Source organism: Engraulis encrasicolus, chromosome 17 (genome assembly GCF_034702125.1).
Source record: "Engraulis encrasicolus isolate BLACKSEA-1 chromosome 17, IST_EnEncr_1.0, whole genome shotgun sequence".
Lineage (NCBI taxonomy): Eukaryota > Metazoa > Chordata > Actinopteri > Clupeiformes > Engraulidae > Engraulis > Engraulis encrasicolus.
The window spans coordinates 16,779,633-16,804,969 of record NC_085873.1 but is presented as its reverse complement, the minus strand read 5'-3'; the positions used below and the strand labels follow the sequence as shown (position 1 = coordinate 16,804,969).

General features: G+C 44.4%; 2 protein-coding genes across 2 annotated transcripts in view; one reads left to right on the top strand and one right to left on the bottom strand.

Moving 5' to 3' along the window:
• The window catches only part of ift140 (intraflagellar transport 140 homolog (Chlamydomonas)), a 49,757-nt gene that overhangs the window by 9,139 nt on the left and 15,281 nt on the right, over nucleotides 1-25,337 (bottom strand). The window contains exons 18-20 of the mRNA XM_063221890.1: nucleotides 24,838-25,025; nucleotides 1,745-1,922; nucleotides 555-745 (exon numbers count right to left, since the gene is read on the bottom strand). Of these exons, the coding sequence (XP_063077960.1) occupies nucleotides 555-745; nucleotides 1,745-1,922; nucleotides 24,838-25,025 (557 nt within the window). The remainder of the gene's footprint in view (nucleotides 1-554; nucleotides 746-1,744; nucleotides 1,923-24,837; nucleotides 25,026-25,337) is intronic.
• Nucleotides 3,230-16,767, top strand: tmem204 (transmembrane protein 204). The gene is made up of 3 exons (XM_063221889.1): nucleotides 3,230-4,532; nucleotides 6,736-6,891; nucleotides 14,147-16,767. The coding sequence occupies exons 1-3, from the start codon at nucleotides 4,244-4,246 to the stop codon at nucleotides 14,389-14,391; spliced, it is 690 nt and encodes a 229-aa protein (XP_063077959.1). The 5' UTR covers nucleotides 3,230-4,243; the 3' UTR covers nucleotides 14,392-16,767.

Below are 25,337 nucleotides of genomic sequence, written 5' to 3'. Positions count from 1 at the left end.
GCCTGCATATACAGTACACACACAGAGAAAAAGGAAGAATGACTGTGCTCCTTTGTTATATAATTTGGAATGGCCAGAGTTAAGGATACAATTTCCGAATATCTCCTGGGTCATTTCACGTGAATTCAGACACTTTGGGACCCGACCGACACAGATTTCAATCATACTTGCTGTGCCTGTTTAGTGGCAAGGTAGCACCCCAGAACTGCATTTGTGTGAATCTGACACCAATATTAAGGGAGAAACAGACTAGCAAAGGTTTACATATGAGGGTAGGACACTATGCATTCAGCCTTGATTATATCAGTCAGTGTAAGTCACAAAGATGTCTGTGGTGTTATTTGAAAGCTCTTTTCTGGCTCTACAAATTACACAAACAGCATGGAACACAACAACCCTCAGAATATTAATTATCATAAATTGAAAAATTAAAAATTGAATATCAAAAAAAATATCAGTTCCTTGTCTAAACATAACCTGCAATGTCATGAACAACAGCTGAAATGCTGGTGTTTGGTGTTTGTTCACGGTGCCTGTGGAGGCGAGTGACTCACTAGGAGAGGGCGGTGGTGGTGTCCCCCATGGCCTCCAGGTATTTGGCGTAGCTGTAGTAGGTGGTGCGCAGGTGCACACGGTCGTGGCTCTCCGCCGTCTCGATGGCGCGCTGCCACTGGCCGCACGCCTGGTAGAACTTATTTAGCAGGTCGTAGCGGCCGCACGCCCGATACAGACGCTCAGCCTCCTCCTGAGGAATCAGAGGTACCAGAGACAAACAAGAGAAACGACATTGGGGATTTAGTCTTTGTTTCTATTCACGTCTATAATGTCTATGTCTTCTCATTTCAAATTCCCAAGGCATCCAGAAGTGTTTTAATACAGTTCATAACTTATCACACACAGTCCTTCCTTTACACTGATTAATTAGTGATCAACACAGTCTTTGACGACTATAATTCATTCTGCTCATGTTCTCTGAAGAGTTCAGTTGTGCAGCTCATAAGAAGTTGATTAAAAGTTTTTGGAGAGACCAATATTTTTGTGTACTTCACTTTGTATCATTTCAGTGTATGTGTGTGTCTGGACATTCTATTATTCTATTATGGACATTCTAACCCGCCAGAAATAAAACACCATTCATTTTCAATGGGGTTTCATTTCTGGTGAGTTAGAATGTCCATACCACCAAAGCACCAAAACGTGGCATGGAAATCTACAGGGTATACTGAAGAGAGAAGTGTGGGTCACCAGATCAAACAAGCAAAAACAGCTGACAGCAAAGCATCAAGGATATCTGGGCTTCCATAACGCCCATGCAATACCTCTGCCATGGACTTCAATGTTAACCGCATCATGGCAGAGATTAAGACAAAGACAGTCCTAAACAAGTATTGAACATTGACATGCCACATTAGTACCACATTAGTACCACATTTCAACTGATTTGATGAGACTGAATTTCTTCCTTTTTTTCTGAAGAAAATGGTGATTTTATTACAATATTCTAATAATGTGAATTCCTCAATTCATTTTTTTTGGAGCTGGAAGGGCAAAATGTGTAAAAATAAACAAATAAATGATTCGAATAGTTCAAAATGTGGGCAATGCATCTACAAGCCATGAAAGTTGAACATTATTGATGGAATTATGGAAATAAATTAACTTTTTCATGATATTCTAATTGTATGGCAGGACCTGTATGTGTGTGTGTGTGTATGGTGCACGTGTGTGCATGTGTATCTCTCACCAGCATGCCCAGCTGAGTGGCCAGCATCGCGACTCGGGCCTCCAGCTCCGGCTCTTTCTCGGCCCGACGGAGGGCATGTGCAGCCCGGGCATTGCCCATGTTGCCCAGGCAGACCCGCGCCACGTCCAGCCGCCGGCTCTTCACACACATCCGCGCCATGCTCTCCCACACCGCCTCACTGGAGGTCACGGGTCGGGTAAAGACAAAACAATATGGAAACAAAATGAGCACTGCAAAATACCTCCAATACATTACATTACATAACACATAACTGGGGATTTTATTCAAAGCGACTAACAAACATTTAAGCACAGGGTGTTGGTTGCAGTCCCTGGGGCAATGTTAGGCGCCTTGCTCAAGGACACTTCAGCCATGGATGAATATGTAAGGAGACCACACACATTCTTCCTACTGCTAGGGGTGGGATTCAAACCTGCAACCTTGACCTAAAGAGCACATCCCTAACCATTAGGCCACGGCCACCCATGAATACACGACAAAAAGAAAAGCTTTATTACATGTCTTTGGTATCCTCATGTAATAGGATCATGTACGACAAGGCTGTGGAAATTCCTGAGGTAAGGCTCAGGAAGAGTCAGAGGATCAAAACGTTGCTAAAAATAGAAGCTGAACTTCTGAGATCCTTCATTCTTGTGTGGAGAGGGAATGTGTATGGGCTTGTAGATGGATGTTATGATATGCACATAAAAAAAACCCTGCAAAAAAGGTAACAGAAGGTTGTGAACACGATGATGAAGTTGGCAATATGAATACATACTATGCTTAAGCAGGGTCAGGGAAAAGAATATGCTATTCTCTCCTTTGATGACCGTGTTGATGGAGAGCAGAGAAACACTTAACATATAGTTGAGGTAGACCTATGGGAAAAAGTAGAGAACAGAACGTGGAGCTTTAGGAATGCTGTTCTACGCCGTCTTTCTTTCGTTCTTTCTTTCTTGTACATTCCATCCCTCTCCTCTTCTCTCCTCTCACTGCCTCCTCCTCCACTCCCAAATTCCACACCCATCTGTTCCTTATTTGAGTGCGCCGCTACCCCCACCCCCCTAGACACATATGGGGCTTGTTTATTAAAGTTAGGCAACAGGAAATTCCCTGAATCTTTGGGGGCCCTGAACCAAGGCGAAACCAGAGCGATTCACCTCAGTGGCCGCAAGAAGAACAGAAAAAGAAAGCAAGAGGAGAAGAGAGAGAGAGAGAGAACGAGAAGGGAGTGACAGGGACCAGAGAGAGAGAGACCTGAGGAGTGGGAGACAGGGACAAAAAAGGAGAGAAGAAATAGTGTGCGGGGAGAGGAGGAGGAGGGGCTGGGCTCTGCCGCCCTCTTCCCCTTTTCCTCAGGAAACGCATCCTGTTGCTGTTTGACTGCAGGAGCACTGCGCTTGTCACACAGAGAGAGAGAGAGAGAGAGAGAGAGAGAGAGAGAGAGAGAGAGAGAGAGAGAGCGAGAGCGAGAGAGGGAGTGAGAGAGAGAGCTGAACCAGGGGGAAGGAAGGAAAGAGAGAGAGCGACAGGGAGAGCAAGAGAGAGAGAGCGAGGGAGGGAGGGCGAGCAAGTGAGCAGAGGGACTGCTGGACGCTCACACGCTCCCCCACTGTCTCAGCTTTCACCTTCAAGACCTCTCGCTCTCTCCAGCTCGCTCCGCAGCCTCACAGCCCCTCTCCAGACAACCAGAAGACCCCTCTCTCTCCTGCTGGAATTCAACAAATCTGGGACTGGGCAAGACAACATCTCCAAACATCCAGGCTCCAGCTCATGCATGCATGCCTGTGCAAATGGGGAAAAAACCCTCAAGATCCCACTGAGACCAAAAGCAGTTGGAACAGGTTTTAGCCACTTTCCCCCCGCTGAGCCAGGGAAGAGGAGAAAAAAGACAGAAAGAGAAAAAAAAAAAAAAACAAGGAGGGGAGAAAAGAGGTACAAGGAGGGGGGAAATTGAGACCCTGCCTTCAATATCAAGTAGTTGCAAAGTTTGAGGAGAAGTTCTTGGTGGTCGAAGGCACAAAAAATGCAGCTGCAGACACGCATCAGACATATGAACAAGTAGGAGTGCAGTAAGGGATTAAAGACAACAGAGGCAACCACACGGAGACGAGAGAGAGACGGAGAGCACCACAAGACTTGGAAGAAGATCGCTGGGGACATGGACCAGGTCGTCTACAGGAAACCTCCTCCAGTTCGCACATCAGAGGAAGAAGGCTAAGGAGGACCCCCAGAGTATCAGACAATAACCCCCCAAATCTCCCCCCACTAAAGGACAAGGATGAGTGGAGATGTTCTCTAGCTAGTACTGGACTGCATCATCCCATCTTTTTTGTGTGAGTGTGTGTGGTTTTTGTGTGTGTGAGTGTGTGGTGTGCCTGTGGCCAGGTGCCTGTGAGACAGGGGGTAGAGGAAGATAGTGCGGGAGACGCACAGCCCCAAGGGGGATTGCACTGCTGGTGCTGGTGCTAGTGGGGGCTGGTGTGGCGTGGGAGCTGCATGGCAATCCAACGGCTGGTGCTTGCTGCGGCGGCCGTGGCGCTGCTCTCGCTGGTGCTCAACAACACGGCGGCCTGGAGCTCTAGCTGGGTGCTGCAGACGCTGGACGGGGGCCGCCGCCGCAGCGTGGGGCTCTGGCGGATGTGCCCGCTGGACAGTGGCAAGGGGGCGGACGAGGGGGGGATGATGGGGGGCCCATCGGACGCGGGCACCAAGAGCGGGCTCTGCCAGGGCCTCAGCTGGGGTGCGGATTACGCAGGGTACCAGGAGTCGCGGAGCACGGTGAAACGTAAGTGTGCTGGGGACTGTGCATGCATGCACACACATAAGTACACCAAGGTATGTTTGGGCTTATGATTGTACAGGTGCACAAGTGCAAATGGCAATAGTAGCAAAAAAAGGGATTTGTGCTAATAAATGAATTCAAAACAGTTTATCCACTAGTTTATCTAGTAAAATTACTATTTTGGAATGAATTCCAAGTGTAACCTGAGTAGACCAGGAATACAAATGCCGCAGCCCAGCAGGTTGCACTGAGGTCTGCCTGCACATGAGGGACCGTTTATACATACCCACCCAGGTATTTTGATAAACGAAGACCTTTCCCTTTGTTTGAGGCTTTCGTTTACACGCAGACAGAGGCTTTTTTCTCTGAAAACGAATCTTCCAAAAAACTCCTTTTTAAAACTCTGGTTAGCGTTTGTCTTTAAACAGAGATTTGAATGGCATTGTCCTTACCGCGCACTAACTTTATGAGTTCTTGGCAGCATATTTATGCAGATTTACTGATTGTGTGAGCAAAGATATTTTGGTGAACGTAGGGAAGAAAAATGTTAGTTTATCAAAATACCCGTGTATGTACAGTATAAACTGCGCCTGAGGCCTTCAGTGTAGTCGGGCAGCAGTGCTCTCCACTGGCTTTCATGTGGCTGCCAGCAGCGCTGCGTGAGTGGGTCGTGACCCAGCAGTCATGAATGAAAATGAATGGCATTTAAATGGACTGCTCGCTTTCCTGCCCCATTCACCGATTATAATCAAAACAGGTGTGGGTTTTTGTAAACTGGTGCATTGTGAAAGGGGTTAAGGGCAGTGTTTTAGTGCAATATTTGTCTCAATGTTTATGTAAACACATAAAGAGGATGTAGATGTACAAGACTCCAGTGTTGAGTCTAAATGAGTTGTAATTTCGAGATAAGAAGTGCACTACCTATCTGGGAAAGACTGTTTGATGGCAGACATTTCGTTTGGTTCATGGTCTTGTGTGGAGTTTTGTGCCCTTGTCTCCAAAAAAGGGCTGAATAATTGTGACATTCATTTCAACAGTAAAAAAAAAAAAAAAAAAAAAAGCTGATGCTTTTGGGCCCTACTGTTAATGAGTCATGGTGTGCGGATGGTACAGAAAAGGAATCATGGGTAGCAGGATACTATGAACTCTGGGAAACAGGAAGGATAGCCCACACAGGATTCTCACCACAGCTGACAGCACAGCTGCATGCCATTACAGTCCTTACGTGGGTGTGTGTGAGAATCTGCGGGGGGGTGTGTGAGAATCTCAGAATGAACATCCTCTATTTTGATTTCAGTTTAGTATAGAACACCGACAAAATGATAATGACTCGTTTGATTTGAAACACATTGGTGCATGCCTGCTTAAACGTGCACTGTGTAATATTTGCAGTTAGTAGCTTATTTCTAGAACTCATGACAGTCTTCCCATTCAGAAAGGTTACCTAATTCACAAACACTTACCACCACCATCAAATTGTAAGTATTCATTATGACTGGGAAAATTGCACTTGAAAAGGAAGGTGGATATTCTCCATGTCCACCATTTTGAATTTCCAGAAATAGACATTTTAAGTTGTAAAACTTACTGTACGGTACTGTACTGTAGTACTTCATTATCAGTTTATTATTTAGTAAATATTCATGAAAAGATCAAATTTGGCAAAAGGAAGCACAGTTTCAATAAGCAGCATACTTGCAATACCTACTCTGGCCATCATCCTACACAGTGCACCTTTAAAGGGGCACAATGTAGGATGACGTAGTTTGCGCGGTGCCCGTGACATGCCTGTCTCAAAATCGACACTGTCATGAAAAAATGCTGTTTAAATCAACTCGCTGTGAGAATGTTTTTCATCACGGAATGCCAGCAATGGATACAAATCTGAATACGGTATGTAGAGCGATTTTTGGTATGAGAAGTGTTTCCCACAACACTCGTAGCGGACCGCTCTGCCAAAAGTTACATGTGGGGTTCTCAGTGGACAGACCGTGAAAGTGGTCCCAAGAGTCATTGTTCACTTACTAATGACTCAAATAAGCATTGGCTGACTCAGGACAGTGATTTTAATCCTACACAGAGCTCATTTTTGAGAACATTTTTTTGAGAATTCTTTAGTCTAAAACAAGCAGCTCCATGTCTGCAATTGACAGTATTTCATGTTTGTCTGTTGGTGTGATCCAATGTTCCACTCTCTTCCCTTCAGTTCAATTTGACATGATGCGTGCCTGCAATCTCCTGGCAACCGTCGCCCTGACAGCGGGTCAGCTGATCTACCTGCTGGGGCTCCTGGAGTTGAGGTTCATTACCCAGGATTCCCAGTGGTGGGAGGAGGCCATCGCTGCCTTGTTCCAGCTAGCCAGTGAGTAACACATCAACTCAACTCCCAAGTGCTTTCCACTGCATTTTACACAGCTCTACCCATCCCTATTTATACGTTCATCAATGGATACACATGCATGCACGCACACACACACGCACGCACCTTTAACTCAAACCCAAAACCAATGCAATTCATAGTCAACAGAGCTACTCATACACAATTCCACACCTCTACCATTTTCTTATACACACGCATGGAAGCACACACACACATACAACTGGCTGTACATCCATGCAAAGAGAGAGACAAGCCACACATCTTCATACGCCCGGTAGCTGAAATGCACAGAGACATAGTGTAACGGAAGCCAACTAGCAGAGTGTGGCGTGGAACGTTAGTAAACCTATCTCCCGAAGCCTCAATACAGTGTGGTGGCGTTGGGCTATCGGACCGGCTCAGTGGTCTCATACCTCCCATTGCCGAACTGATGTGGTTGACGAGGTGGCAGGTCCGTCTCCCAGAGGGGGACGAACCGTGTGGGAACACCTCAGTCACAATAGCAACACAGTATAAAGGCAACATGGGGAGTTTGCGTGTGAGCAGAGGCGCGGGGTCCGTGCTGATAACAGGGGAGCGGCCGGCTATCTGCTGCTTTTATTTGTTGTGGGACGCTGGCGAGCAAAAGCAGACGCAGCTTTGAGGATCTGTGACAGTACAAATATGAACAAATAAAAAGCCCAACCCCATACAGCTTCCCCTATCCCCCCCAACACCCAGCCGCAATCAAACAAGCCACAACAATGAGCTGGGGAAGGGGGTGGGGGAGCAAGCCAAGCGGTCACCCACGCTTATCGCACAGCTCCCGTCTTCTACGAAAGCCTCTTCACTCAAGAAGCTGCTCCAGGAATAGGCCCATGATGTGTGGGTGTGTGAATGCTTGTATGTATGTACAGTACAGTACATGTTATGCATGTCTGTATATGGATGAATCCATGGGTGTGTATGTTCATGTGTTATTTTTGGGGCACATGCAGGGTTCTAAATGAACACCAACCAACCTGCCAAACGCTGGTAATTTTTTTGTTTGGCTGGTAGAAAAGACCATCTCACTATTGTACTAGCCACTTTGACCCATCAGTGAGGCTAGTAAGATGAACGTCTACTAGCCATTTTGGCTGATGATGAAAAAAAAAGTTAATTTAGTGCCCTGGGCACATGCATGCAAGTGAAAATCATTCCTTAAAAAAAAAAACAAAACAAAAAAAACAAACAAACGTGACCAATTATGTGCATGAATAAGGCTGTAAAGCGCAGCAGGATATGGATTAGATCAGGCATATTCCTGAACAACAACAGCAGTGCAAACAGAGTGCAGAGTTCTTCCACTGTCATTAACTGTGCTGCCGTAATTGATTGTTGTTTGTGTGTCAGCCTGTGATTCTAGTGTGATTGGGCAAGATAAGGTGCTTGGCTGTCTCTCTCCTTGGGCGTTTCTCCCCCCATCACTGGCCAGGGAAATGCTGCCGCCACTGGTATTGTGTCCAGGAGAGGAGTCTGTGTTAGTGTCAGTGTCTGTGTGTGTGTGTGTGTGTGTGTGTGTGTGTGTGTGTGTGTGTGTGTGTGTGTGTGTGTGTGTGTGTGTGTTCATCAGAATAGGAAAGCAGGCTGTGTCCATTCGCTGCGTCTGTTCCTGGACGTTCTGTAAACAAACTGGTGTCGCTGGGCTGGTGAAGTAAGCCAAGGGTAGGCGGTATGAGAGCTGCGCTGGGTTGCGCTGTCTTGTGTACTAGTGCGTCTGTGTGTGTTTGTTTTGTGTTGTCTGCATTGTGTTGGGGGGCTGGACAGAGTGTGTGTGTGTGTGTGTGAGTGGCGGGCGGCTTGTGTGAGACTGTCACAGCTGCGGTTATATTTAGTGTCTGTGAAGGAGAGCGGCGAGAGACGGGCAGGCGCCAGGATTTCCCTACGCAGGACGGGGAAGTGCTGCCACTACCTGTTATGCAAAATCCCCTGAAGCCCTCCGCTCCACACACACACACACACACACACACACACACACACACACACACACACACACACACACACACACACACACACACACACACACACACACACACACACACACACACACACACACACACACACACACACACAGAGGAAGGCAGAGGAAAGAAGAAGAGGGATGTGAAGGGCTGGGACTGTTAGGAAAGAAAACCGCAAACAAATGCCATTTGTTTGTCCATGTTTGTTTAGCGTGGTTCAAACAAACCATCTCGTTTCATGCATATTAAAAACGCCCTTCGAAACATTTCAAACCTCCATTTTGCTGCCTGTACTGTAGCCGTGACCTCAGGACTTCCAGTAAGAGCTGGACTCCCACCGAAGCCCAACCACGTTGGTGCATGAATTGTTTTTTTTGGTTTGGCTACATGACGAGGTGAAATCATACAAAATGTCAAATAACGAGAAGACTTCCTAAAGTCCATGGTTCATGTCCTGTGGTCAGGAGGAGAGGGATTGCGGAGGATAAAGGGGAGGAAAGGTCAGGACAGGCTGGGAGCGTCCCTGGGAACCACAGCGGCCATAGCCGTCCCCAGGGGCAACAGACACAGTGTGGGATCACCTCTCAGGGGTCAGTGGCGGTCAGTAACTCACGGGAGGTGACACAACCTTAGATGGGACAAGTGGAATACAAGCAGATTAATGAGTAGTCTTGCTATATTAGGAGTTGAGGATAGTGGGGAAGTTTTAAATGGCTAAAAAGGATTTTTTTCCAATTCCCCACAATGCAATAAAATGCTACCATAAATAACCTCAGATGGGACAAGTGGAATCCAAGCGGATTAATGATCAGTCCAAAGTTGTCATGCTATTAGGAACTGAGGATAGTTGGGAAGTTTTACATGGCTAAAAAGGATGTTTTTCTATCCATGTTTTTAATCCATGTCCTTGCATTTCCCCACAGTGCAACTTGTAAAATAGTACCTTCAATAATTAACATTTGCAAGGTTGCTTTGGACTATTTGTTCTCACTGTGTGGACTGGAAGAGTAGTTAAGATGTGAATGGCTGAGGGAATAAATCTTAAAGGAGACCTTCAGTGTGTGTACCATGTGCACTGTGTATATCACTGAAAGTTGACAGGGTCAGATACACAGAATGGAATGGAAGGTAACTGATACGGTTCCCTCGGGATATGAATGGGGGGCATTGCTGTGAATGAGTTATTTTTATTCAGTGATAATCTACAATGCCAAGTTTTGGTTTCCACCGTTATCGACCTCAGACTGTACAAAAACATCACAGACGCATTCCAGGCCCACACACAAGCAGATTTCTACTACAGCACTGCCTGGAATCATATACTGTACACACACACACACACACACACACACACACACACACACACACACACACACACACACACACACACACACACACACACACACACACACACACACACACACACACACACACACACACACCCCGAGGGGTTAGGATGTATAAGGGTGAGAGTGTGGGAGGTGAGGGGCACAGTTACACAGCTGGCATGATGCCGATCACACTGCCCGGGCCTCACCACTGGCCAGATGACTGGTCTTCCATAGCAACACGGCATGGAAAGCTGGCTCAAGAATGGATAGAGATGAGGTGAAGGAAAGAGAGGAGAAGAGGAGGGGAAGGGAAGAGAAGAGGAGGGGAAGGGAAGAAAAGAGGAGAGGGGGCACTAAAAGATCTGTCTATGGCCCGACATATCCAGACAGTCTGCCTTAAGGGTTCGACAGGTGACATCTGACTAGCCTACGCACATGCTGGGCTTTTCACATGCTGTGACCCAGAACGTTTGAGATTCACATGGCACAGAAACTGAACACGGTATTCAGATAGAGACTATAGGGAGAGAGAGAGAGAGAGAGAGAGAGAGAGAGAGAGAGAGAGAGAGAGAGAGAGATACATGGGGAGAGAGAGACAGGCAGGGAAGTGAAGGGAAGTGACATGAAAGAGGTCGGGGATGGGTGGGGAGCAGGAGGGTGAGGAGGGGTGAAGGAAAGGAAGGATATCAGGGATAGCAGTCTGCCAAAGAAAACTAACAGTTATAACACACACCATCGGACTTGGAAAGAGACGAGAGCAAAAGGGTTATTCATCACATCACCACATATCCACCGACACACACAGACAAAAATACACACAGAAAAGACACACACACACACACACACACACACACACACACACACACACACACACACACACACACACAGTGAAAAAATGATCAGCAAGCAAAATACCAGCCAATCATCCTGACAGTCCAACCCCAAATTGTCCTTGACTAGCTTTAAATGTGATATTAGTCAATCCAATGCTTTGGGTATGATGTTGAATCGTCTTTGCAATTAAAAGAGTAACTTGCGAAGCACTTGGAATTCGAATACTAGTGACACGCTAATGTTTTGGAGGAGAAAAAAAGAAAGCATGACGATCTGAATGGTCCCTAATGCGAGACATTCAACCCAAATGCTTTGGGTATTACAAGCTGAATCACATTTAAGAAAGGCAACTCCTTTCTGAGAGCCGAGGTCTGGCGCCTTGGGATCACATCGGGATGTGGCGACTCCCCTGGATTGTGGCCCCCGGGTCCCCCGGCCCGGACGGCTGGAATGCGGCGCGATGATGAGTGGCTTCAGATTTACCCGAGCGGATGAGATAAGGCCTCCGTGGGAGGCCAGACTCTCCAAGGATGTCATGTCACAGTCCAGACCAGACCAGACCAGACCAGACCAGGGGAGCCGCGCGGTTCTCAAGGGCTGCGCCAGGATCGCTCTCGTCTCCTTCGCACGCACTCAAAAGGCATTCATCAGGGGGCTGCCATTATAGCCTCAATCCAGAATTACATTACAGTACATGTTGTTTAGTTCCAGGGGATAAACAATGAAACTGTAGCAACATTGCTCCCAGTAAGAGGTTAGATCTCTTGTTTAGGAAAAGCTCAGATGTTGAGGGAGCAGTAGACTGCAAGTTATTCACGTCCCCACCCATTTTTTTTGAAAACCGATACAGGAATCTGGGACTTTTGAATCTTAAGGCCTCCTTAACCACCAGACCACTGCTACCCCAGAGTTAAAGTGTCTTCGAGTTAAAGTCTCTAATTTAAAAGATATTTTCTTCTCTACACATGCTCAGTATGATAATGGACACCTATGGGCCTTATGCCCCGTGTACATCGAAGGCGAACTAAGCGACCTGCGCGGCGGAAGTCATTGTTTCTCTATGGAGGGAAGGCGAATAAAGCTACCAGAGCGAATTCGGCAGGAGCGAAGCTTCTTGAGCGACCTGGGCGAATTTTGACGATTAAACTCAAGCTAATCTTAAGCGAATTCGCTATGACGCGGTTCGGCGAAAACCAATTGGAACGTTCATATCGAGGAATGTCCCAGGCTGTCAAGACAGAGCCGTTATGTGATTAGCTGAATCAAACATGTCAGTTTAGCGTCCAGAGCGAATAAAACTAATTCATGGCGAAACTTCTTCAACCACCCCAGCTACCTGGGTCGCGTTGGTAGCGCTTGATGTACACGGGGCATTAGGTTGCGGTTTCTACGCTGCAGGATATATTTACATGAGGATATTTTTTTCTTCTGTTTAGGTATAAACACAATACGTGGATACAAATAAAAACTCCACAAATGGGATATTTTTAAAGCCGGATTTTTGATATGTGGATTTTAAAACTCGTGGAAACGGATGGCCAAAACCGATGTGTTTTCAAAAATATTCTGCTACATGGAAACAGCTCCTTAGTGACATAGCTGAGCTCCAGTGTACAGGAATTTCAAAACCGTTTGTACAATCCACCCCTTGTACAATCCACCCCTAATAACATGTTGGCTTGTGATTAGAAATCCTGGAATTATTCAGCACAAATGATTTGTGACAACTTATTTTTCATATGCAGAACAAAAATGGAGAACAGCCAGTAATTCAACAAACCGAATTTTGCCATTTCAACAAGGTCCTTTTTCTACACCATGAAACACTCAGTATATGTATAAGAGGATGTCTGTGACTACTTTCACCGGTCAAGCCTTTAAATGTGTTTTATAAATACAGATGTACAATTACCACGATGGTCTTGATCAGGAGATTTTGCTGGCAACAATAAGCAAAAACTAAGGCAGTCTGTGTGTGTGTGTGTGTGTGTGTGTGTGTGTGTGTGTGTGTGTGTGTGTGTGTGTGTGTGTGTGTGTGTGTGTGTGTGTGTGTGTGTGACCATGCAGTGTCAGAGGGAGGCCTATATGGAGGAGGGTGAAGCTGCAGTGTAACCCAGACAGTGTGTAGTGAATCAGTGGGCTGAAAGTGGGTGTGTTGGAACGGGTCCTATGTGTGGGGCTAGCTATCTTGCTGTGAGTGTAGTGTGCTGTGACCGAGGCTGCTGTGGAATGCGTCCCCGTAGAGAGCAGCGAGATGCAGCATGGCTGTCCATCAGCATTACCACCCCGCTGAGAACGGCTGGGAACTGCTTAGACTAGACCACTGCGGACTCCATTAACTTTGGACATCTTTTAAAGTGATATTACTTCTATATCATTTCAATTTTGTATTATTATTGAAATTAAACCCATTATTTTTTGGCTCATTCGTGAGTGCATTTGAATTGCTGAGCATGTGTGTGAGTGTGTGTGTGTGTGTCGTAATCTTTGAGCGTACCAGCGACAAGCTCCAGTTTTTTACAATTACAGAGCGACCTCAAAGGAGGAGCCCACCAAAAGTGCTCAAGTAACAGAGCAACAAGAAAAACATCCTCAGACAAATATACTCAGCATCAAGAAATCAAAGTCCTGACTTGAACACTAAACACAAAAAACCCCAGAAAAAGAATGTGGAACTCAAAAGGAATGAAGTTCCACAGCCAGCCAACGTCCAGGAGCATAGTCATGAATAATCCAGAAACTGAGGAGGTATATCACTGCACACTAGTGGACTTAGACTTAAATTCAATCCATTTTCATGTCTTTTCCCTGTCATAATGAATACTTAGAATTTGATGGTGGTGCTAAGTATTCAAGAAAAAGGTAACATTTGTGAATGGGCAGCATGAATTCTGAACTTAAACTACTAAAAATATTACACAGTGCACCTTTAAATACAACATGTGTGAAATCTACATCTACCAGTGTGTGGTGATTGAAAATCCTTTGATTCTAGATAAAAGAATGTGTCCTGCATTCTCTTGCCCTCCTCCTTCATGCCAAAGTTCACCCCTGTCCCTTTTCTTCTTTGTGTCTCCACTCTGTGTATAGGTTTCGTGCTAGTGATCGGCCTGGTGACGTTCTACCGCATCGGCCCCTACACGCAGCTGTCCTACTCCTGCTACATCAATATCGCCTCGTGCCTGCTGGCCACCCTGGCGGCCGCCGTGCTCATCTGGGACATCCTGCATCGCCGTGACGACTGCCTGAGCCCGCGCGTCATCGTCATCAGCCGCTCCCTGGCCACCAACTTCAGGCCGCGTCTGGACAACGACTATGTGGAGTCGCCGTGCTGACGCTAAAAAGGCATTTGACCAAACACATGTGCAGGGATGGAGGAATGGACAACCAACTGGACTGCCAACATAACAAAAACTCCATCACTGAAGGAATGGTCCACTGGGCTTCATACAAAACTCCATCATACTAGCTATGAGTGAAAAGAAGGGACTGAGATGATCCACATGGAAAAAAATACCACTGCACACCCACCAACACACACACGCGCACACACACACACACACACACACACACACACACACACACACACACACACACACACACACACACACACACACACACACACACACACACACACACACACACCTGCAATGAAGTGAAGGACCTCAATGAACAATGAGGAGTTGATGGACTATCAAGCTGGATCTTGAGATGTTTCATTCTCTGGGCACTTATAAATAATAACAGAAATATATTATTTTAAATATTTAGGTCTAATTGTACACATGTTTATACCTGTTATATTATGTTGTTATATTAATATGACAAAGATGTATAAAGCCAAATCTGGACTCGCTACTCCACACGTATTGTATTCAGGGCACGTAGTTCCAGTGGTGGATTCTTTGGTACCTAATGCTGATTCTCTATCTTGTAGAATACTAGCAACATGTGGGAATTGCCATCAGAAGAGGTAAAATAATTTTACGGTGTTCACATCAAGAACGATAACTATACCAATAACTATATCTGAAATGAAAAGAGGGTCCACACTGAAGATGATCATTTTAAAAGGTCCAGTATGTAATTTTAGGTGTTTGCTTTCAAAATATATGTTTCACATTCATAAATTGGATCTTTTTCAGACATATTTCCAAAGCAGTAAACTAATATTAACTGCTCTGACCAAAGTAAAGCGCATTTTGCCACCAAAGATGGCTATGACTGGTATTGCCAAATGGCGGCTATGGAGAGGATCCACCTATTCATGTATGAAAAAGAGAACATTTTCAAAAGTCACAATGAACAATTCCACAACAAAAGAAAATATTTGTGAATGGACAACATACATTCTGGACATAAACTACTTAAAAAATTGCATAACTTAGTCTTAATTGTTTTAGCCGTTTGGCTACAGTGTTTTCAGCCCAGAACATTTCAATTGTGGAAGCTGTGCCATCCACCAACAAAAACATGATCATAGTTATAGGCTTGATGTGAAGGGGATTTTATATATGCTGAACATTATGATGGCTATCACAGGGGTGAAGTATAGGGGTGAAGCTTCAAAGAGTAATTGGTTATGCTCAATTTCTGTAACAACTACTTGGAGAACCGGCTGATTTATCAGTCAGACTCAAACAGTTCATGAGCTTGTAGTCATTTGTAAAACCACCTGGGCTGTGCACAGAGGTAGACCTTGTACCAACGGCAGAACCTTCACTCTTTGATCAACAAGACGTTACCTATTTCTGGGCCCCTAAGCCCACACAACTGCAAGAAAGATCCCAAATAATTGCACTTCAAACATACTCTATTCTAATATAGATGTTCACAATGCCCCAATGTTAGGACAAACGTGGACTTAGTAAAGCTGCTCTTTTATAAACTGTATGTAGGCTGAGCTTGTTTAGGGATGAATAGTATCTTGAAACATAAAAATATTTACCTTGATAAAGCAGAAAATAGAATCAAAGCTTTAAGCCTAAATGGTTACATTACACGGACCGTATTGACACAATGTTGCGTGTTTCTAAGCCAAAGTAGAATAGTGTTGCAGTCTAGATGTTGCAAATGTGCACAACCAGTAAGGTCACCAAGACCGGAGTAAAGTCAGAGCCAGACACACAGCACGACACAACAGGAACAAAATGAGAACCATTTCCAAAATGACCTGGGCAAATAAAATAAAAAACATTCTACCTCCAAATTGAAATGCTCATATTTTAAATCCTTCCAACACACACACACACACACACACGCACACGCACACACACACGTTAGAAAACCATGAATGAGAGCTTGACAAATGGACAAAGAATGAAGTGCTGTTTGGAAGGAGGGGGTTTCATACACAAAAAAGGTTCTCTAATCACTTAAATATCGTTCCTGTCTATGTTGAATGTCTGCTCGCTTGAGGTACATGTACTTAAATTAATTTAATGTAGTTCTGTTAATTACAAAAAACTATGCTATTCTGATATCTGTTTGTAAACATTGTATGTCCATCTTCCATGAACATCTTCCGATAAAGAGAGGGAGAACATAATAAAATACAAGAAAACTGAGCCCCAATGTGTGTCTTTCTTACAATATCACACAGACTTTTCATTCATTTTGTCCAAGATTATTTTAACAATAACACAATTTTATTATTGTTCATGACTTGACTATGCTAGTCATTTACTAATTGATTTCCAGCAACCCAATATATCCCCACACTGTACTTCATATTAGTGAGATTAAATTTGTTAAGATGCAATTACAGACACATACACAAATAGAGTTTTCATTGTTTCTATCTATTTCCCAGACCAGACGGTATATTTAATTAACATACCGTATACTTTTGTTCCATTTAAAAATATGTATATATTATTATTTTTTAATCAAAGTCACATAATATACTGCCAATACAGGGAATTGTATACTGCCAATACAGGGAATTATATCTCAGGAAATTAGATTTGATTTCAAATGTCTATTTTAGAGCATGCCTCTTATTCACGCTACATGCTACATTCAATATCTGTTTAAAAAATACACAAAATAAGAGTAAATCCTTGAGCTGTGAATCAGATACAGTTATGTCCGGCCACACTGAGCGCTATCAGCGCATGCTCATCTGAGATATAGCACCAGCCCTGCCTTATACTTTATGTTGCTAACCCCTTTAGGTGCACTGCTGGCACTGATGGTGGCCAGAGTAGGTATTGCAACTATGCTGTTCATTGAAAATCGGCTGCCTATTGCCAAATTTGATCTTTTCATGAATAATTACTAAATAAACTAATATTTACTGCTACAGAGCATTTTGCAGCTAAAAATGTGTCTGTACATTCAAAATGACAGACATGGAGAAGATCCACCTATTCATGTATGAAAAGTGCAATCTTCCCAGGCACATGGTGGTGGTAAGTGCTTTCCCATAAAAATACGATACCATGAATGGTCATAGACCGCAGAAAAGGAAGAGAGTTTCAAACAAACAGAAAAATGGTCAAAGGATATGGTAGACAAACAAGAATGTCGCTGTGCATTTCAGATGTCAACCCCTGTGGCTTGCTCAATGGCCTGTGTGACTGTGTGACTGTGTGTGTGTGTGTGTGTGTGTGTGTGTGTGTGTGTGTGTGTGTGTGTGTGTGTGTGTGTGTGTGTGTGTGTGTGTGAGCAAGTGTGTGTCAAGGACACTCTGAATTACAGGAAATGACTCCTGGCTGAAGACACACACAGTCACATCCATGCAAACCACATGAAAAAAAAAGCCGAAACGTTTAACACAGTGTTCACATGTGAATGTTAACTTTAAATCTCAGAACACATTTAGATTAAGGCATTTTGATTAACCAATAACCTCAGCCAACCATTTCTGAACAGCAAAAATTTAACTCAGCTAGAGTCAATGAATGCACACAAGTGTGTGTGTGTGTGTGTGTGTGTGTGTGTGTGTGTGTGTGTGTGTGTGTGTGTGTGTGTGTGTGTGTATCTGTGTGTGTGTCTGCGTGTGAGTACATGACAAAGTGGAATGGAAGCCTGTCCTGTTAGCTGTCATCGCCGCTTCCAGAATGTGTGATCTCGGATGTGGCCCTCTCCGCCGCGCTGTGCCTCCTTCTACTGGGAATGCGGCTACATGTGAAACAATGCGGCTGGTACGTGCTCATCCACATGTGTGCCAGGGCATGTGACGCACATGCCACGCTCTACAGTGATGCAACTTTCTCCCTGGTGCCCATCTGTGTGTGCCCTATTCTCTCCATTTCTCCTTCTCTGGGACATGGACACACACACGCACACCCTTCTCTGACCTATTTCAGTGCGTGGCCAATTGCACCACTGTCGGAGGATGTATGTGTGACGCTCCGTGTGTTTATAAAAGCACATCCCCTTTCAACCCTAAATTTATCCTGCCAGTAAGTAAGTATGTACCTACGCGTGCGCACACGCCCGCGCACACACACACGCGCGCGCGCACACACACACACACACACGCGTGCACACACACACACACTTCTTTTTTTTTTATTCATCCATTGCAAAAAAAAAGTGGGAAAAAAACCCAACAACAAATGAAATAAAAAATGACACATTTAAAAAATGCGTGGGATGTATTGAACCGTAGGTCAAAACTAATGATACAAGCCAAATCATGACTTTAGTGTAGCATGACAGGCCTAGCGTGCACACATGTGACAACAATACGATGAGAAGCATCATGGCAAACCTCATAAGGCACAGAGATGACATCCTGTACATCTGTGAGTAGGTGTATTGTCTGATTGTCCCTGCCTTAAGACAATGCGGGATGACCCATTCAGGAAGTTTGTGACGAGGAAGCCCAAATTTTGATGTAAGAAGACGTGTTAGCATTGACGTGTTCAAGTAAGAAAGAAACGTTTTCAAAAGGTGTATAAAAAAGGTATAAAACTCGGAATAGGCTATATTTAAGAAGCAATAAAAATGTAGGGGCTGTGAAGTCACTGTTTTCACAAACATTTATTTTGCCCATGGCCATGGTTTTCAAAAGTGTCTGTGGACGAAGAGTTGATTTCGACTTGAAGATCATCTCGGAAGCACAACAGCAGCATGTGGGCAACAAGACTGGGCTACAGCTTCTTCCCACAAGCCATCAGGCTCATTAACATACTGTGTGTGTTATTTATTTGTTTAGTTTAAATAGCATATCTTGAGAGTGGTGTAACACAATTTAAAGCGGAATTCACCTTTCAAACAATATTGTGCCCTATCTCTGTATTTGACCACATTATAACGGTATTATGCTGCCACTGGATATTATACGTTTATATTAAATATAAAAGTTATTCATTGTTTTAGAAATGGTGATTTGAAGCGTCACCAAATCACCGGAAGAAAAAATAACGACTACAAATTCCAGTAGAACGTTGCTGGGTGATTTGATTTGACACGTCATCAAATCACCTCGGTATGACAGGCGGCATGGAACAGAACAGCAGCCTGGCAGATGGGCAAACACATTTCGAGGATGGCGATATTAACGTTGTCGAGAATCTTTTAAGTATAGGTTACTGCACAGTACTAAAAGCCTTGGTGCATTCAATCCAATGGCTTAAAAAAAAGTTTTGTCCGCATTGTTAATAGCGCTCATTGTCAAAATCATCTGTGATATCGGAGCGCACCAGTCCACGATGTCTACGCCTGCCAGTTGTAGCCTATTAGGCCTACATGCAAGTTGTAATGACACGTAGGCATAGCCCACATGTTTTTTTAACCATTATTATTGTTCTTGGTTTTTTTTAAGTTGAAAAAAAAGGCTTGCTGAATTGTTTGAGATCCGGTCCGGACCACGGTGTAGCGAGCACGGACACTTCGAGTCCTAATGGGCTAAACAATAGGCGCACCCCAGTGAAGTTGTCTTTAATTGAATCAGGCTTTATTTTAAGATTATTCAAAGTTATTTGATGGATTGCTGAAGGAGGCTGCGACCATTTCTATCCTCAAACGAGGCGTGAACCATGCGTCATCCTCCTTGCACTGCTGGCGCTGCTGTGCTGCAAACGCGTAAAATAAAAATAAATGCGTGCGCCATCTATCATTAGGCTATTGCACTTGGTTGCATTTAAAAAGCACGAGCAAGAACACGGCACACCAAGGCAGGCTACTGAAATCTGCTGTCAAGTCATTGTCCAGCGCACTCCCCAGACAGTCAGGGCCACCTTTTTTTCATCAATGATAAACACACTTCCTCTCGAGGGACAGGGGAGACGCGAACGGACAAAACAAATTAAACACTTGACCAAAGTAAGCGACGATATCCTACATCTTCAAAATGCGGTACCCAACACCTCCCTCAAACTGGCAAGATGGAGAGGAGACGGTGGGGTGTCCTTCCCGATGCGCTATTTATGCGGGTTTGTAAGCCACAGTTTCACGCAAGTAACTTCTAAAAACAGAAAGCATAACCTGTGAAGAGCTGAATGCCCAGAAATGCGTGCGCACGGTGCAACCCAGTGGCGATTTTCCTTCATGTTGAACTTGCATTAGAGTCAATGAATGGATGAAGAGCATTTTTAAAAGCCAGCTTGCACATTAGTTTTATTTATGATTAATCAACTTCCTCAGGCTTGTAGGCCTAGCCTATTTGTAGGCTACATACAAAAGAGGTCCGGATGAAACAGCTTTTGGTCAAACAAGAGAGGGGGGGAGCGAGCACTCTTTGATAAAGTTAGTTGAACGGAGACAGCAAGTCCGCCTCGCCTTTAGTTTGAGGGGATTAAATAGATAAATAGATAGGCCTAAAACATGAGCAGAGATAGATAGGCTCAGCTACGTCCTTCTTTAATGAGCATAATATTTTTAATAGGCTAAATTTAAGGTTAGGCTACCTTCTCATTTTCCGTTTCAGCACTAATCTGAGGACAGCGACAGTTGCCACGAGCTGCACTTCTCAACAGTTTGTTTTTCCATTCGCTTTTTATTTGCTGTTATTATATGGTTGTGACGTCATCTGTCGAATGCTCCATTCATTTCAACGGGGCTCCCCAACGTTCGGACGTCTGTTATTTTTCGATAACGGACGGGTTGGTCTATAACAGACCGCTGTCAATGGCAACAAGACTTTTCACTGCTAAAGCGACTTTTCAACAAGACTCTAATCAGCTGCTGTGATAGACAGCACCCGTTGTCCTGGCTACCGCTGTCAATGGCAACAAGACGTTCACTGCTAAAGCCACTGGCTTGTATACAAGTCAGTGGCTAAAGCGAATGTTTCATATCACTCCGCAGGGGGTCCGGTCTTTTGTCACTCTAATCAGCTGCTGTGATAGACAACACCTGTTGTCCTGGCTACCTAGCTGTTGCCTAGCGGTGTTCCACAACGGCACTGTTTTGTTTTGCGCAGCAACAATCTTAACATTAAATAGGTCTAAAGAAATGTCCCCGCCATGTGTGAATCATTTAAGTATATCCATATAATAAGCGGGTTAACTATCGGCGAGTCGGTCGCTTTGTGGAATAGCAGCACTTCAGAGAGAACAAGACCCCTCCGCTCCGCGTCGGGGTCTAAAGATTCTCTCTGTCGTGCTGCTATTCCACGGTAGCGACCTTCTCGCCGAACGTTAACCCTTACTTAGTAGCCAGTAAGCACAATGAGACCCAATGAGGAAAATGCATGGTTTTTATATTTTTGTTTTTCAACAGTCTATATTTTCAACATCAATCTGTCTCGGATATTAGCCTTGTCCTAAAACCTGCCACGACTGCTGTCAGTGAGCACTGAGCAGCCAGAACGCAAGATTCCTTCGAATTCTGTGACGTGTTAACCTGACGACAACGGCTTAGTTACCCGCAGTGCATTCTGGTTAACTGAGTACGTTAACTCATTGGCTGCCAGTCATTTTCATTAAAGAGTAACCCAGAGTGCCAGAGATTTTTCAGCATTTTGGGTGTTTTTTGGAGGCTCACAGAAAATTGAGTTCTGTGTCTATGTCAACACCATACCTATCAAAACACATTAGATGCTCATCTGTCATCAGAAAAAAACGGTGTCTCTCTACCCCTTTCCGTTCTTTCATAATCATCTGTTGAAAATAAGTGGAATTCGCCAAAATGCTGCTTTCTAGCCAAAAAGCTGAGAAAACGCCATTTGAAGTAGAACTATAACTGCAAACGTTTTTGCCCATAATGACATCGTCCTAACAACTCCAAACCTATCAGATGCTATTACAGAGTCTTCTGTCATCTGTAGCCTGAACAAAAGATCGTTTGTATGATCTTTTCAACCTAATAATGTACTGAAATATAACGGGGGTGGGCTCGAAAACAAGAGTGTTTTGGTTTAGTTGCTGGCGCGCACAATGGATCATGACAGCAGGTGCACGTAACTCCGTGAACTCACAGAAATACTGTCTCATCGTCCTCCCTCTGTTTAGCCTACTTTGTGCTCTCCTCTCGTTGGGGAACGAATCACAGCTGGTTTGTTTACTCCAGTACCGTGTGTGTGTGAAGGGGAGGCAGGCAGGCAGCCCAGCAATAGCTTACTGCAGCTTCTTTGGCAGAGCGGACAATTTGCAGATTGATGATTACGGTCATCACGTTTCTGCTATAGTGATCTTGTCATATATTGTTCAATGAATTTTCTTTTGATAAAGTACTGATCACATATCCAACATTTCACAAGCCGATTGGAGTGGTGAAGGCTAGCTGGTCTGAGGCTAAATGCAATGCTCTCTCATGTGAGCTGAATGCATCTGACCAGACACAAAGGCTACTCTGTTCCAAGAATCTGCAACCCCCCTGTCTTTTTTGATGATACAGTAAGCTGATCATACTATACAGATCCATAAAAAGTAACTGTAGAATGAGTAAAAATAGTTGACTTACCAAGGCTCCTTTATTTAGGCTTAGTTGTAAGTTGTTAGCGATTTCGTGCTAGCTAGCTAGCGTAGCAAACTTTATAGCCAATCATTCCCAACTGAGGTGACACATCACCACTAGTCCCCATACTAGTGCATTTTCCTCTCAGATGATCTTTTGTACTCATCAACCTGATATTGTGTAGGCTGATCACATTATCCAAAATGAAACGGTTGCCACACAGATCATCTCTGGTTGAACATGGTGTATGGGCAAGCTAGTTACAATGCCTACTACCTAGATAGCAAAAGGGGGTTGTATTTTGTTCATGAGAACAATATTTGGCGGGCGGGTCTGGGGGTCCTCCCCCAGGAAAATTTGTATTTTTTAGATGCAATTTCCTGCATTCTAAGCAATTTTAGAGGTCGGAATGACAAATTGCAACTGACTCCTTCAGCCTTTCTATACAAGCGCTGGCTGCCATTAATTGTGGTAGGTAAAATGTAATCTTTTCCATATATTTACCCTGATAGACATGGCGCAATGTAGTGGGTGGCCAAAACCGGGACATATTTGTGTCCCGAGAGAGTTTGCTCGGGACATGGGACACACAACTCCAAACCGGGACTGTCCCGGTCAAACCGGGACGTCTGGTCACCCTAACCTAGATAGCAAAAGGGGGTTGTATTTTGTTCATGAGAACATTACGTTTTTTTTGTCAGGCTCTGAGCTAATGCCCTGCCCTGACTGTTCCTAAAGACACTTCAGCCACCTACAGGAACAGTTAGAACATGAGTAGAGCTCTGACATTTTCACACAATATAGGACAGACCGTCCTCAAGGCGTGGCTGTAAAAAGGCAGGGGGCTACACTATTCGAAATGACGTCATTCACCTCCCAAGGCAGCCAATGAGGTAAAATAGCATTGACAATCGTGGTTCAGCACATAATTCGCCTTTGGCTAAGCCCCGCCCTCTTTAGTTACAGTTGCTAGATCGGACAGATAAACTTTCAATGCTGAGATATCAACGTGATTCATGCAGTGACTGCAAATCGCAGCAGTTATTCACTCCTAATCAATAAAAAAAACGCATTCATAGTATTGTGAATCTAAGTAGGCCTATTTATTTTCTGAACGGTCATGCGATGCATCACAGCTGTTATGGGCTCTTCTAATAATGGGTATCGATAGGCATTGTAACCAGCACCATGGTAAGCCGAGCTCTCATATCTTTTGAGCCCTGACTCAAACTTGCTAGACGAAAACGAAATCACACAACGGTGATGGCTGTAGCCTGTAGTCATCTTCAAAGCTACCACAGCAATGTGTAACATTAACGTTTGGCGTTTATATCTTCAGTAGCTTAACAAAATCACATCCATCAGCTGCTAGTCAAAACACTCCTGCCGTGACCGATAGTTAACTTTGCTAGCGGTGTTTCTTCATTCCGGTTTTAGGTAAAGAGGAAAGCGATTACCACATTATTTACACCGCGGGGAAACTTGCACCTTTGTCACAAATACCCCAGGCACAATTTCCAATCATATTTTAATAATAATACGACCGTATCTCGCAACTTGAAAACATGCGATTTCAGCATTGAGTTCAATGGAGCGCTGTCAAAATTGTCCGAGGTTTGTCCGAGGTCGTCCTTTTGCTGCGCTGTGATTGGTCAAAAAGCACTTTAGGGCGGACCTTAGCCAAAGGTGAATTGTATTTAATTAAACCAAATAATGCAAATTACTTGATTTTTCTCATGTAAAATGCAAAATTAGGATAAAATATCTGTAATAACAGCACACAATGACCAGAGGTGAATTCCACTTTAAGATCTTCTGTATAATGTCAGTAACATGTGTGTGTGTGTGTGTGTGTGTGTGTGTGTGTGTGTGTGCGCGCGTGTGTGTGTGTGTGTCCGCAGGAGCGTGCGTGTGGGTGTGTGTGTGCATACCTCTTGATGAGCTTGATGGCTTTGAAGGCCTCGTCCATGTCTGAGATGGTGAGGTAGAAGCTGAAGTTGAGCAGAGCGTCCCTGGTGGGCTTGTCGCAGTTCTCCAGGCCGGTGAAGTCCCTCAGGGCGCGACGCATCACCATGTGAGGAGATGCGCTGGGCTCTCCCGCCTCACTGCCCTCCCCAGGCTATAGGGACAGGGGTCATAATAACAGCATTAGTACAGTAGACAAGCTACAGGGGACACAGTGAAAGAGTTTTCATTTACGTTAATGAATTATTAATTTCATTTTTACTTTTTAAATTATACAAACTTTCTATGGGTAAAAGGTAGCTTGAAGGGCAATACCATTAGCATTAATGCAAGAGCATTGCATTAGTTTTCCTTCCTTTACGCTAATTCATTGTTCATTTAACTGTGATTTGATGAGCAAGAGCTTTCATTCATGTACTAATTCACCATTCACTTGTACTTCTCAAATTATACAAATGTTCTACAT

Coding starts and splice junctions, on each gene's coding strand:
- tmem204 (XM_063221889.1), top strand. CDS start 4,244: ATGGCAATCCAACGGCTGGTGCTTGCTGCGGCGGCCGTGGCGCTGCTC. Junction 4,533..6,735: donor GTCGCGGAGCACGGTGAAAC/GTAAGTGTGCTG, acceptor TCTTCCCTTCAG/TTCAATTTGACATGATGCGT. Junction 6,892..14,146: donor TGCCTTGTTCCAGCTAGCCA/GTGAGTAACACA, acceptor CTCTGTGTATAG/GTTTCGTGCTAGTGATCGGC.